The following is a 13,697-nucleotide window of genomic DNA, read 5'->3' as shown; positions in this document are numbered from 1 at the left end:
CTGGGCAAAGCCGCGGACGGATAGACAGACAGACAGACAGACATGGCGAAACTATAAGGGTTCCGTTTTTGCCATTTTGGCTCCGGAACCCTAAAAAGTATGGTCAGCAAAAAATCTTATAGTAAAAATATTTTTTTGACAAAACGATACCCTAAAAAAAAAGACCAGTTCTGCTACATAATTTACTATGCCACTTCCCAAATGCGAAAGTTTGCAAGTCTGTTTGTTTGTTACTCCATCACGTCTAAACCGCTGAATCAATTTTTATTTTTATTTTTTTTTTTATTCGACTGGATGGCAAACGAGCAAGTGGGTCTCCTGATGGTAAGAGATCACCACCGCCCATAGAAAACTGCAACACCAGGGTATTGCAGATGCGTTGCCAACCTAGAGGCCTAAGATGGAATACCTCAAGTGCCAGTCATTTCACCGGCTGTCGTACTCTCCACGCCGAAACACAACAGTGCAAGCACTGCTGCTTCACGGCAGGATTAGCGAGCAAGATGGTGGTAGCAATCCGGGCGGACCTTGCACAAGGTCCTACCACCTGCGATTTAGATGAAATTCGGTAGTTTTGAGTCCCGGGGAAGGACATAGGATAGTTTTTATTCCGAAAAATTGGATAGTTTCCGCGGGACAGCGATAACCGAATTCTACGCGAACGGAGTCGCGGGTCACGGCTAGTCAAAAATAAGTATGTAGAGTGACACTCGAGAATCATGGCGGATTTATATTCAATAATAATTCTATCCTAAATAGTATGCCCTCTATTCTTAGAAACACTTAAAAGCATTTACAAGAAGAATTTAGAAGCTTATAAGTGGTTTTGTTTTAATTTCACTTTAAATTTTCCTTTAATACTTATAGCTAAGCATTTTTTCCTAAGTAAATCCACCGCCTTGAATGGAACTTTAAATAGGCGTCCACGAGCGAAACGCCCTCACCATTTTTAACGTGAGAAAGCATTTTCATGTTCACATTAAACAACCTTAAACGACGCGACTCTGAAACCCATTCTCTGTCCATCGCTGTTTTTCTTGCGCCATTGTTTTTGGTGCACGGCCTCCAGACGCAATGGATGCGGTGACTTGCGAAGGAATAATTGCTTTGGACGTTTCTTGGTGAATAGGTGAGAAGATTATCGATCGGGCTTAGTTTTATGAATGGTCCTCCCTCCCCGCGCGCGGGACGTGGCTCCCCGCCGACGCCTGTGGTACCTGCTAAAACTACATAATAATATGAAGCTGCCTGAATTTAGCCAGCTACGTCGTGTGAGCACAATTTCATACTAATCAACCTGATTAGCATGCATCCCGTTTTAACAAAGTTAAAGGGAAAGGGATGAGGGCTTTTAAATTACGACACACTATATAGTGGATCGTAGCGACAAGTTGGAAGCATTGATTCATTTTATTAGGTTCCGGGCAATAAAACCTAAGTACATTACTCGCGAAATTGTAAACAAGTTGAGTTAGGGAGATATGCGTTGGAATAGCTCAGCTTTGACTATGAATTACGGTGTTGAATAGCATTACAAATAGTGTTTTGTGTTAAGTAGAGCTTTGGAACACAAATTTACATGAAAATATTTGTAATAAAAGTACAAGTTTTTTTTGTCGACTGTATCTACTTTTTGTTGACTTATTTACATACCGTACCTAATTTCAAGGCAATTCAATCACTGGACGTGTTCAAATTAAACTAAATCACACTTACAGACGACCAGATGGCCTAGTGGTTAGGAACCTGACTACGAAGCTTGAGGTCCCGGTTCGATTCCCGTGTCGGGACAGATATTTGTACGAAAAATACTAATGTTTGTTCTCGGGTCTTGGGTGTTTAATATTTATTTAAGTATATATCCATAACACAAGCTTTGCTAAGCTTAAAAATAAAGTTGTGTTAAATACTTGTGATGTATACATATCATTTAATAATATTATAAAAAAATATACCTCGTTGAGTTTCTTGCCGGATTCTTCTCAGCAGAGGTTTTTCCGAACCGGTGGTAGATTTTTTTTGTCATTAGTGCTTGTTATAGCGTAAATTTAATAAAGATATTTTGACTTTGACTATGACTTACTTTGGGACTAGGTTAATTGGTGTGAATTGTCCCGTGATATTTATTTATTATTTATTTACTTAAATACTTTCGAAAGCGGATTGTTGACTACCAAATCGGACGTTCAAACTGGAGGTTTCATGTATTATTGTTTAAAACAGTTTTATTTGCCTTGTTTATGTCTTGTGTAGGGCAAATCCTTATTGCGATTTTACTCCTTTTCGACCTTTTTTTTTATCTAAATATTGTTTTATAGAGGGAGGCAAACGGAGTCACCTGCTAGTAAATGATCTGATCACCATCATGAAAACCAGCAGCATTAAAACAGTTTGCCGTCATTTAAGGTAATAAGTTTTAGCTCTTTGTTGACTGTACTTGCATTGTTATCCATACATCAAGTAAATTACATAACCCTTGAGAAGTTCCGTCCTGCAGAGACGAACCTTGCTGGATCACCAGAATTCCACTACCAGATTATTGTACTATCAACAGATTTAGGTACAGTCAAGGGCAAAGATATCGACACGGCCAAAGTTGCAAAAATATGTAAACACGACTTTTTGCACTTAACATTAAGGCCGTGTATACATATTTTTGCAACTTTGGCCGTGTCGTTATCTTTGCCCTTGACTGTACATAAAAATGCCAAATTTCAAGTCAATGCAACCACTGGTAGTGGGTCAAATTAAGCTTTTAAGATTTGACCCGCACATACATTTCAAGCAAGTCAGTGGCGTGCAGTTGGAGAGGCCTATGGCCAGCAGTGGACTAAGATAGGCCAATGATGATAGGCACCATCAGCCAAATATGTGGTCTACCACCCTAAAGTTGATAATCGTTTGCATGTTATAAAACAATAATGCCAATAAACATGTCTGTCAACTTGAAAGTTCGACTTAAGCGACATATTCATTTGATAGGAACTTGTTTAAAAATTGATAGACCACTTGCTTGCAACTTGTAACTTACAAAACTTGTAACTTACACTATTTTCTTCGAAACCCTTGTGTCATAGTTATTTAGGACACCGTTGAAGAGAGTGTAGTACGCCATTGAGTTAATACCGTAGTTACCTATCTATCTGTGACCTTGACCCGAGGCTACGGTACTGCCTGAGATTCATCAATTTAGACTAAAGTGATGTCTACCAGCTTTTATCTACGTAACACTTGTATCGTCACATTTTATGATTACAACAATACATAATGGTCATTCATTTTTTTATTGTATTAACTTTTATGATCGTATAATTTATACGTACAGTTGGTTTAGGTTCGGTTACCATCCCATCCCAGCCTATATACGTCCCACAGCTGGGCACAGGCCTCCACTCGGAACAAGAGGGTTTTTATAATCATTGGGTTCAAAGCCCAACTAATCCATCATGTGGCGACCTTAGTCCTCACAAGACAACGGGACACTATTATAACAGCATGTCCCGAGGAAAGGCCATCTCCTCAGATTGGCCACTTTCCCAACCTCGTATAACCTGCACCGTCTAAAACGCTGCGCTATTCTCATAAGGTTGACTTTGGAATTATATTATGGTAAGATACGAGCTTCAGAAATTAAGAGGTTGAAATTCACACGTGGATCATTTGTTCTAACCCTACTCAGTGTAATGACTTAGACTTACGGTCTTGCTTTGCATACCGTGAATTCAAAAAGGTCTCACGCACTTATCTTCAGGTATTCGAAGCTGAGTTTTGTAAAGTCGGAAGAAGGTTGGTTTTCGTTTGCCAGAGGTAAGCGTAGTTACTGACAATTTGATTTTAGTGGATTTTATTGACTTGCAAGCGTATGTAGATGTACCTATTAACCTACAACCAATTTGAAGTGTCATTTTGCAGAGAATTTTGTCCACAGCATTTTGTCACTGTAGAATCGCAGTGAGCAATCAATGTGGCATTACGACGTCATTCTACTAATATTACAAAAACTAAAGTTTGTGAGTATGCGCTTGGTATGCGTGTGTGCGTTTGTTACTGCTTTTTAACCAACTTCAAAAAAGGAGGAGGATCTATGTACCAATGTTTGTATTTTTTTATGTTTGTTCGCCGATTACTCAGTCAATTTTGGACCGATTTTCAAAAATTGTTTTTTATTCGAAAGGGTACTCTTCTGAGGTGGTCCGGTCCCATTGTCACCAAGTCAAGATCGGATGATGGGATCCTAGGGAAATCGAGGGCAAACCTCAAATTTTATAGGCACACATATGGCGATTTTGGCATTTTTAGCATAAGCATTTACATTCAGAAAGTATCATTTGGTAAACTGGACCTGATGAAGAAGACCGTAGATGACCAATGGAACTCGTCAAAGCTAAGTAATGCTCGCTCGTCTATAGACGATCATTATTAATATACCTCGTACTGATCTGATGCTGAAGCCGGAAGGTAGGCAACGGAACTATGTTATAAAACAACGTAACTAAGCCGTGTTTGGGCTTCATGGAATCGTTGGGCGATGTACTTTGGCTACAAATCACTAAAAAGTGAGAAATAAAGAAAAAAAATTAACAAAAAAGTAAAACCGACTCCAAAAAAATAAAAAAATAACAAAAAATGGAACCGACTATAAAACCCTTGAAAATATTTTTATAGCACTAGGTACCTACTAGCTCGAAGTCAGTGCCTCAGAACGAGCCAGCAGGAACGGAACAATAGTCGTGTACCTCACCTACATACTATGGGTTGAAACCATCCATCCATCCATCCTGCTGGGTCGTGCTGAGACAACGACTTCGAGCTAGTAAGTACCTAGTGCTAGAAAAATATTTTCAAGGGTTTTATAGTCAGTTCCATTTTTTGTTATTTTTATATTTTTTTGGAATCGGTTTTACTTTTTTTGTTATACGATGAACTTTTGGTGTGTAGCTGGTAATCTAGAATAAGTCATAGGGGAGTTTACAAAAAAACGTGTACCTTTTCTTTCAAAATACACTTGATTTTTTCATACAAATTTTATGAGTCAGTTTAGTGACGCCCATACCGAATGTATACGTATGAAAAAAAAAGTCACAAAAAATTGTATTTTTGATTGAGACATTTTTTTATAACCATCGGAATCTATTGTCATTTTGATTGTGAGTAGGGAAAACCATATTTTTTACAAAAATTTAAAAAAAGAAAGGGTACCCTTTTTTGGGAAAATGCCCATAGGCTACTTTTTATCCCGATATTCCTACAAGATAGGAATAAAATCTCGAAATCTCAACCCAGCGGTTTAAAGTCATGGAAGGCACGGTAAAAAGGTAAAAAGTGTTTGGTGCGACATCAAGAAAAACACGATGTAATATTTGGGAATCCACACGAAAATTCAGTAAAATCCCGTAATTTTAATTAAACTTATAATGGTTTACGGTTGTTTCACACGTACCACAACCACACCACGTCGCAGCGTTAAAATGTGGTCAAGCTGTGGTTACGTGTAAGTGAATAGTGTCGGTGCGGCATTTTGCAGTGCGTTGTGGTGCCTACAAAATGTGGTTGTGATGTAGTTCCGTCGTGTGCAGACGCAGTTATACTTCGGCTTTCATAGAGGAAACACGCTTTGACTTGACTGACCGTACTCATGGAATTCGAACAGGAAACATTGGCGTTGCTATTCTTATTATGGCTTTTATTAGTAAGAAGACGTCGGAATGAATGAAGGGGGGAAAGCGCAGGCACGTGGTTGCGACGTTGCCGGCCGGCCGCTGCGGTGTCCCCGGTTGTTGCGTTGCCGTTGCGATGTGGTTGCGATGTGGTTGCGATGAGGTTGCGATGTGGTCGTATCACAGCGGTCGATAATGACGGCAAAATGTGGTTCGTGTGAATTGTACTATTCATTTTCAATACAAAATATGCGCCCGACTACGTGTTGTGGTTGTGGTGTGGTTGTGGTACGTGTGAAACAAGCCTTACGCGTGCGAAGCCCCGGGTAAACATTAGTTTTGTATAATGTTATCAATCGATTTCACTCGAATTATACTATTCAAAACTGATGAATAGACTGGAGTAGTAGGTAGATAAAAACTTTTTAACAAAAAATTAACCGAAAAAACTAAGAAGGTAAAAATAATTAACCATTTTTATTTAACCTTAATCTAAGTACCAGTTTGAAGTCGGTGTTTCAGCGCGATTCGAGCCAGGAGGAGTGATAGAAGCCCATCCAGATAGACGACTAATAGGTCAACTTCTGCTGGCTAGAGCTGAGGCACAGACTTCAAAGTGGAATCTAGATCAAGGTTAAATAAAAATGGTTTTTTATTTTTAGCTTTTTAGTTTTTTTGACAGTTTATTTTTTGTTAAAATGTTTCTATTTTATAATTTTTTCCCACCCTTAGGGTAAGATATTTTTTTCCAAATTTATATGGGACCAATTTTGAGGTATACCCTATTTAATAAAAAAGAGTTATCAAAATCGGACTACTCTGTAAAAAGTTATACGTGGTCATACATTACAATCAGTGAGTGAATAATCAATCATCCCCTGTTTTCCTACCCTTAGGAATGGTTTTTTTTTTCAAATTTATATGGGACCAATTTTGAGATATATCTTTTCCAATAAAAAGAATTATCAAAATCGAACTACACTGTAAAAAGTTATGCGTGGTCAAACATTTAAAAAAATATATAGATATACGCGTTCACTTGAGAACGTCCTCCGTTTCTTTTTCGTCGGTTAAAAATTACAGCTGTAATGTATCTTATCAACTAGTTGAAATATTAATCTGCGATTTTTACCACTTTCTAACGGCGTAAGTTCGGTTACGATTGACATGATTTGAAATGAAATAAAATTAGTCCCATTTACGAATGGTTAGCTATTTATTCCATTATCTAGATAAAAATCTTCAATAACCTTCTAAATCAACGCTTTAAATGTTTATTTTCATTATAACCATTATTTTCTTTCCCCATTTCAAATTCTAATTCATCTAAAACTGGTTATAACCAGTAAAGGCTTTAAGCAGCGCCACAAGTGCCACTCACTTTTATCTCCGCCGTTTGCTGAAAGATTAAACACTCTTTTCTCTAGTTAATTCCGGACATTAGTGTGTACGAGCCCTACGCTTATGTTGTCGGCACTTCTCATTCTTTCATGTTAACCCTTCTTTTGAACGGTGTTGTACTGGACGATTTTTTTAATGATCTCGTTAGTTACATCACACTGTAAAAAAGGTATCCGCCTACCTGTCTATTAGGTACGTGGTGTTTTGAAGTGTTGTATGGAAAATTGAAACCGCTGAAACGACATGTCAATTTGTGGCAATCCATAGTAAGAGGGTCCTTATGGCAGGTATTGAGTTAAGCATAGATCCTAATCTAAGTACCAAAAGTTTCAGTAGCGGCTGCAGAAAAACTAATACGATATTATTAAAAGACTAGTCCTGTTCAGGTTAGATTTTAGTCTTTGGATGAGCTCGAGCAAGCCATATATATAGTTTGTGAGACCTAACTTCCAACATTTGACACATGTCAACGCCCACGAAGCCGTTTACCTTTACGTGCCCGAATTTCATTTGCCCGAATTTTACTTGCCATACCAACGTTTGCCATAAAATATATAGAACCGTGCTGTTTTCAGGATTTTTTAAAATGTCATCATATAGAATGCAGTAGGTTAGGTTAGGTTAGTTTAATATCAACTTTGAAGAAATTACTATTTCAGAAATAAATTACTTTATGGCAAATGAAAATTCTAGAAAACGATACATTCGGGCATATGAAATTCGGGCAAACGATAGAGAACCCCACGAAGCCATAGAAGATAAACGCGCGATCAATTGAAATTATAAATAAAATCCCGTAACAATATTAAGTGCTGTCAACTTATGTTACATTTTTCAAAGAATATTTTACGATAATAATTAATCACGTAAACCGTTACCTATTGTCTTTTATTTTTTAAAAGCAGTGTTGTGACTGGCCCTATACCACGAAGTGCAAAACTCGAACTTCGTATGTTGCCGTCCCGCTGACGCTTATGTCATTTAATACACGAGTGAAAGGGATGGTGCGATGCGAACTTCGATTTGCGAGCTTCGTAGTAGCCCCTCTGAGTCTGTCATTTCGATTCATATGACATTTCCGTAAGTTGATAAAACTCGATTATAATATTATAATATCAAAACAAAATGACTAAAATGACTATAAAATGAAATACGATGTGAAAAAAGGTTACAATACAAAATACCGCTTGTTTTTTAAACGGTTTTATTATGGGCGCTCTACACTTAGTCCGCGGATCACGGCGCGATTTCGCGGAGCGAACTTGCCGCGAATTTAACAACGACTCTACACTCGCAATGGTTCGCGGTATTTTCACAGTTATGTTCGCAACGTTAAATGAAATGGACGTTGAAGTAGCTGTTGCTGCGTCCCTAACTTTATGCGCGTTAGCGTACTACAACTATGCACATATTAAAAATAAAACGCAAATTAAGAAACGGTGGAGAAAACGAAGGTGGTGGATGACAAGTATCCATCGTAATCGATTTTTCACCAATTTCACAACGACGGTGCAGGTCCAAACACTCGAACGACTCGAACAATACTGACCGTCGCGGACTGCGAGTGTGGAGTCATGCACGTTCGCGTCGCGTTCGCGCTTCGCGCTCCCTTTGACGCGGGACAAAAAACCGACCAAAATTGGGGAACAAAGCGCGAAACCGCGAAGAATATGCGAAACGGCTCTACACTTAGCGTTCGCGCCCCTTCGCAGCCATTGCGCGCGATCCGCGGGCTAAGTGTGGAGCGGGCTTTAAGCTTGCCCAGTTTCTTTATTTATTTATTTATTTGGGTCAAATCTTGGAAGCTAAATTTGACCCACTTTTAGTGGTTGGATTAACTTGAAATTTGGCATACTTATGCAAATCAGGTGACAATACAATAATCTGGTAGTGAAATTCTGGTGCTCCAGCCAGGATCGCCTCCGCAGGAGGGAACTCCTCAATGGTTAATGGTATCAATTTGAAATTTGGTACGAAAATGTAGTTTAGTTAGATGACAATGCAAGTACAGTCAAAAAAGTAAAGTCAGCAAAAAAAGCTTGTATTAAAAATGTTTTTTTTAACAAAAACTTATTTATCACTACTTTCTCAATATGGGTATCAAATGAAAGGGCTTGATTAGTAGAATAGAGTTCTCTATGAAAATAAAATGAAAATCCAATATGGCAAAATAACAAAGTGGCAGATTATCTTTTCTTTTCACAACCCCAACAATATGTGTTCAAATAAAAGGTACTTAGACTAACTAGTAGAACAGAGGCCGTATTGCCTAACCTTTCTGACGCTCGCGATCGCAATCAAATGACAGTTTTTGTATGCGTGTTGCGGTTACACCGAAAAATAAATAAAATCAAAAAATCTGAAAATAAAAAAATAAGTAAAAAAAAATTAAGTTGAACGGTTTTATTGAAAAAAAAATAGATTAAAATGATGTAGAAAATTTACTAAAAGCTAAAAAAATATTCGGTAGGTCTTAGGTACCAGTCATCACACTACTCTCCTCATCAATCTAGAGCATTGAACAGACAAAAAATATAATCGTTGGGCGTGTGAAATTTCTATCAAGTCAACCGCTAAATCATAATATGTAGGTAAATGCTATTTACATTTACGCAGGTTGCGCGTGTGTGTGAGGTACCAGTGTACCTAAGACCTACCGAATTATTTTTTAGCTTTTAGTACATTGTCATCATTTTAATCTATTTTTTTTTTCATAAAACCATTTAACTTAATACATTTTTTACTTATTGTTTTTATTTGGACTGTTTTTATTATAAGGCCTTGTTGAAAATCTGAAACTTTCTGTTTGAAGAGACTGCCTTAGATGTGATAAAGTATATATATATGCTAGATATAATAGATAAATCGGCTGTAAGATCGATTCGACCAATTCATTAATATTCGTTAGATGCGACAAAAGATACGTCTTAGTCTCATCACTACAAACTTTAACAGACAAATATCAAATGTTGAAAGTTTGATCTCACAAACTAATCCAAATTCGAATTAGAACTTGTTATCTTTGAACTTGTTATCTTGCCATCTCGCCCACACTAATAGCGTCTTATGTGAGAGTAAGAGGTATGACACGAAGTTCAAATTTCGGATTTAGGGAGAATTTGGGAGTGCCTATGCCCCCAGCTGGCGCAGCTTAGGAGTTTTTTAATCTGCTTAAAAGGGCCGGAGCCCTCAAACAAATGTTTTTGTTTGCGATAGATTTGCGTGGGAATTTTGAAGAATGACAGCCAATATATTATATAGCAACTAACGGTGCGTTTTTTTGTATTGAACCAAAAAATCAGTCGTACATATTTTTGAAGGGTTTTGGATAAATCATAATATTTTTACACAAGCCTAGGGTGATGGCATCAGTCGCGAACCAATAATGTTTTTTTTTTCGTTAACCCAAATTTTAAGAAACAGACCCAATTCTTTTACAACTAATAATACTTAATGTTCAGACAAGTTGACCATAACTAGTAAAGTTCATGAATGGTGAGCCATAATATAAGGTATTGAATCTTTGTTGTCTTACCGGGTACCTACTACGTGCTCAACGTCCAAGATTGGTCCCGTCACCCTACTCAAGACACATGGGTTGTAAGTACATTATCCTGCAGGGGGTTCCAACTTCTAGCGAAACAAAAATTCCATCCAGCCGTTTCATACAGCAATCCCCGAGGCCCGGAATAAACAATCTCCAGCCCATTCATTACCGCTCTTAATAATAATTAATAATGATTAATTAAACGTACCGTGTTCGTCTTTGTAGCGCCGGCATAAGGAAAACATCCTGCCGTCAGGGACCTGTGGAGATAATTCATTGTTACTTCAATGCCGTCTATGACAATTTAACGATATATTAACGTACATAAATAAACGTCGAGATATTAATGAAAATGGGACCGCCTGAAAAATGGAAAGCGCAAATTATCGGACTAACAGTGACTAACTGAATCGTGGCCTAGTCTATTTAGGCCAGAGGCTCCCAAACTTTTTTTTCTAATAGACCACTTTCAAAATTTTACTGTTTTCGGTAGACCCCTGTGCTGCTACATTACTACTATATTCCCAAAATATCTAAAAAAATTATAACGCCAACTTGGACCCCCGTCTGGTTTCCCTTGGAACTCTGAGGGACACCTAGACCACTTTGGAACTGTTCCAGACGAATTTTCGCGTGTTGCCTATGCACACAGTGCGCAGCACAACGTCTTTTGTGGCTGACTAGACCAGAGGCTTTCAACCGGTGTGCCGCGCACGGCACACTGGTGTGCCGCGTATATTTTCAGGAACACCGCGAAGTGTATACGATTCGTACAAAAGGTGTCAACGAGACCCTATTAATAAGCCTCCGCTGTCCGTTCTGTTATACAGTTATAGGTATACGCTTCGGAACCCTAGGCACTCTACGCGCCAGTCCGACTCGCATTTGATTATTTTTAGTGTGCCGTTAAAACCAAAAGGTTGAAGTTGAAAACGCCTGGACTAGACCGATTGCGCGAGCGACATGTTCGTCCACAAGCCTGCTGGGCTACTACGAAACTCGAAACTCGAAGTTCGTGTCGTGCGATCCCTCTGACACTTATACTATTTAATACGAGAGCGATAGGGACGGTACGATACGAACTTCGAGTTTCAAGTTTCGTAGTAGCCCAGCTGACAAGATACATCGCATTGGCGGACAAAGAAAACCACTATGATATTTGCTGTAATCTTCTACAGTGGCTCAGGATTCAATTGGTTCGAAATGTATGTATGAATGTATAGATAGTTAAAAGCTGGATGTGTATATTTTTTATACTTTTTAACATCTAAGTACACACCCACCCGTCACTGCCTCCGAATGAGACATCCTAGTAAATATCAAGTGCCAAGAACACGCTAGGCGCGTTCTCTGTTCGTAGGGCAGTTTTCGCTGCAAAGCGGTAAAATCCTGCTACGCGCTACGAGCGTAGCCGCGTAGCGATTGCGGCTGCGAATGTGTTAAATAGCAATCTGCTTGTGCTAACGACTACCTACGATAAGTCGTAGATGCCGCTACGGCGTAGCAAGTGCTACGAGAAAACTGTACTGACTATTGTCGTTCCAATCGTTTATTTAACTTTTGACAGCTCGAGTACTAATTAAAATAGTGATGCCCTGATGCGTTACTGATTCGATTTCTTTTAACAATCGATTTTATTCATGAAAAAGTTTTAATCGATTTAACACATTCATATTTTATTTTTGCTCAACATTTTGCATTGTTTTATAAACATTCACAGGTGTTTAAGTTACTTTATCTTACATATTAAAATAAACCATTTATGTTAAGTTAATATGTTTATCATTTCCGCCGATAATTTAGTAATTTTGTCAATTATTAAGCGGCAAAACTGGACGCGGCAGCGACGCCAGTTTGTTGTTACTCACAACGAGACGCCCGTGGTAGGTATAATTAAAAATAGTATTACAGTGCCTATTTTAGTTGTTTTAACTTTTTAATCCCTAAAGGCATATTAATGTATTTATTATTTTTAAATGATTTTGATATAAAATATAATCACAATAATTTTAAATGTATGTTTTATTTATAAAATCGATTTACTTCAAAACGGTTTTTATAGTCTATGGTCATTCATTACGAATGGCACATCACTAAGTGGGCGGTACCCGTCCATAAAGTACGGTATTCTCTGTAGTACATTGTACCGAAAATTATTGTAAAACTTCACGTGCGTGATCTGTCAAAAGTTAAATAAACGATTGGACCGACAATACTAAAGTATTGGAATTTAAAATTGTAACAAATGGTAAAGAGTGATATATTTTACATGTCTAAGAAGTTTTGATTCGTCGAAGAACTGAAGTCACCGACATAGCTGGAAAAATAAGCAAGTTGAAGTGGCAATGGGCGGGCCACATCGCTCGAAGAACAGATAACCGTTGGGGAAGAAAAGTCCTCGAGTGGCGACCACGAACCGGAAGACAAAGCGTTGGCATGCCTCCCACCAGGTGGACTGACGACATTGTGAGAGTTGCGGGAAACCGGTGAATGCAAGTGGCGAGTTGTCGTTCATTGTGGCGTTCTAAGGGGGAGGCCTTTGTTCAACAGTGGACGTCTTCCGGCTGATGATGATGATGATGATGATGAAGTTTTGAATTAAATACTTGACTAAAGGACCTTATACATCCCTGTAAAAATATACTGCTTCTCGGAATCCCAACAGCAGCGGTTTTGATTTTTAAGTTTATGCGTTTGCTTTGTTTATTTCCTAAACTAAAAAAAAAGTTAAATTTTTATTTGTTTGTAGGTTAAAATAGTCAAAATTAGTGTTTAGCTATTTTATATAAATCAATACATAGATAAGTAGATACTAGATACTAGTAGACAGTAGTACTGCTTAAAAAAAGGTTGGCAATATATTAATAACTATTTAAACCCTGTTACCAATAAAAAATAAATCATTTCATTTTATTTAAATATAAATGATGACGTAATATGTTACCCTAGCCATATAACTTTATAGTTTGTATTTTGTTAATTTACTTTGCCTTTTATTAATAGTAAAGTGAATAAATAAATTTATGTTTTCAAAAAAATATTTCCTGCCTTATTTTTTGCGGCGTCTTCTTTTTGTCATTTAATGGTCTTTC

At 37.8% G+C, this 13,697-nt stretch overlaps 1 protein-coding gene across 1 annotated transcript in view; it reads right to left on the bottom strand.

Moving 5' to 3' along the window:
* The window catches only part of LOC141432869 (uncharacterized), a 78,785-nt gene that overhangs the window by 57,989 nt on the left and 7,099 nt on the right, over positions 1-13,697 (bottom strand). Inside the window, exon 2 of the mRNA XM_074094674.1 lies at positions 10,814-10,865. Coding sequence (XP_073950775.1) covers positions 10,814-10,850 — 37 coding nt within the window. The 5' untranslated portion in view covers positions 10,851-10,865. The remainder of the gene's footprint in view (positions 1-10,813; positions 10,866-13,697) is intronic.

Source organism: Choristoneura fumiferana, chromosome 11 (assembly GCF_025370935.1).
Source record: "Choristoneura fumiferana chromosome 11, NRCan_CFum_1, whole genome shotgun sequence".
NCBI classification, from domain to species: domain Eukaryota; kingdom Metazoa; phylum Arthropoda; class Insecta; order Lepidoptera; family Tortricidae; genus Choristoneura; species Choristoneura fumiferana.
This window is presented reverse-complemented; position numbering and strand designations above follow the sequence as displayed.